Source organism: Fonticula alba (assembly GCF_000388065.1).
Source record: "Fonticula alba strain ATCC 38817 unplaced genomic scaffold supercont2.11, whole genome shotgun sequence".
Taxonomy (NCBI): domain Eukaryota; order Rotosphaerida; family Fonticulaceae; genus Fonticula; species Fonticula alba.
The window spans coordinates 622,692-623,837 of NW_009242981.1; the positions used below are offsets into that span (position 1 = coordinate 622,692).

At 73.0% G+C, this 1,146-nt stretch overlaps 1 protein-coding gene across 1 annotated transcript in view; it reads left to right on the top strand.

Annotated features, from left to right (window-relative positions):
• Positions 1–1,146, top strand: part of H696_05544 (hypothetical protein) — a gene marked incomplete at both ends in the record, with an annotated part of 3,410 nt that overhangs the window by 476 nt on the left and 1,788 nt on the right. Inside the window, one exon of the mRNA XM_009499359.1 lies at positions 65–1,114. Within this exon, the coding sequence (XP_009497634.1) occupies positions 65–1,114 (1,050 nt within the window). The remainder of the gene's footprint in view (positions 1–64; positions 1,115–1,146) is intronic.

Genomic DNA, 1,146 nt, shown 5'->3' on the forward strand with positions numbered 1-1,146 from the left:
AGGCCTGCGCCGCCAGGCATGTGGCCCTTGCCGGGCGGTGCCTGCCCTGCCATGTGTCGTGCAGCGCGTGCACCGGGGTCCGGAGCACCGAGTGCGGTGCCTGCATCGACGACCTGCTGGCCCTGCCGGCCGGGCAGACCCCGACGCGTTGCATGGCCGCCTGCCCGGCCGGGTACAATGCCTCGGCCGGCGGGTGCGCCGCCTGCCCGGAGCACTGCGCCAGCTGCCCGGCCTCCTCAGTCGCCTGCGCCCAGTGCGAGCGTGGGTGGCTGCTGTCCGGGTCGAGCTGTGTGGACAGCTGCCCGGCCGGCACCTCGACGCAGGGCAGCCTCTGCCTGACGTGCCACGGGACCTGCGCCGAGTGCTTCGGCGACAAGGCGCACCAGTGTCTGGGCTGCCGGCCGGAGGCGCCGCTGCTGGTTGGCGGCACCTGCCGTGACACCTGCCCAGGGGGGTTCTTCGAGCAGGACCAGGCATGCCAGTCATGCGGCCCGACATGTGCCTCCTGCTCGGGGCCGGGGCCGGACCGGTGCACGAGCTGCCCCGAGGACCGTGCTCTCCTGCGGGGGTCTTGCCTGCTCGACTGCCCGGATGGCTTCTTCGCTGAGGAGGGCGTCTGTCGCGAGTGCTTGGACTCCTGTGCCACATGCACCGAGGGCAGTGCCTGCACGCGGTGCAAGGGCCAGGCCCTGGTCGGGCCCGAGGGGACTTGCATGACGTCCTGTCCGGATGGCTGGCACGAGTGCTCGGGGTCGGGCAGGTGCCTGGCCTGCCCGGGCCACTGTACGACGTGCGTCTCGGCCGATGTGGCCTGCGCGGCCCTTTGCACGGCATGTGAGGAGGGGTTTGTCCTGTCGGCCGGCGCGTGCCAGGCCTCCTGCCCGAGCGGGGAGTTTGCGGCCCCGGGGTCGGGCATTTGTCAGCCCTGTGACGCTGGCTGCGGGAGCTGCTTCGGCTCGGCGGACCACTGCACGAGCTGCAACGGTGGCCTCCTGCACCCGGGCGCGGGCATCTGCGCGTCGACCTGCGCCGGGGCGTCGGCCCCGGTGGTCGGCGTCTGCCTGAGCTGCTTCGCCGGGTGCGAGCAGTGCGAGGCCGGGCCCGGCCAGTCGGAGTGCACGATCCAGGCCGATGGCCAGCTGGTCT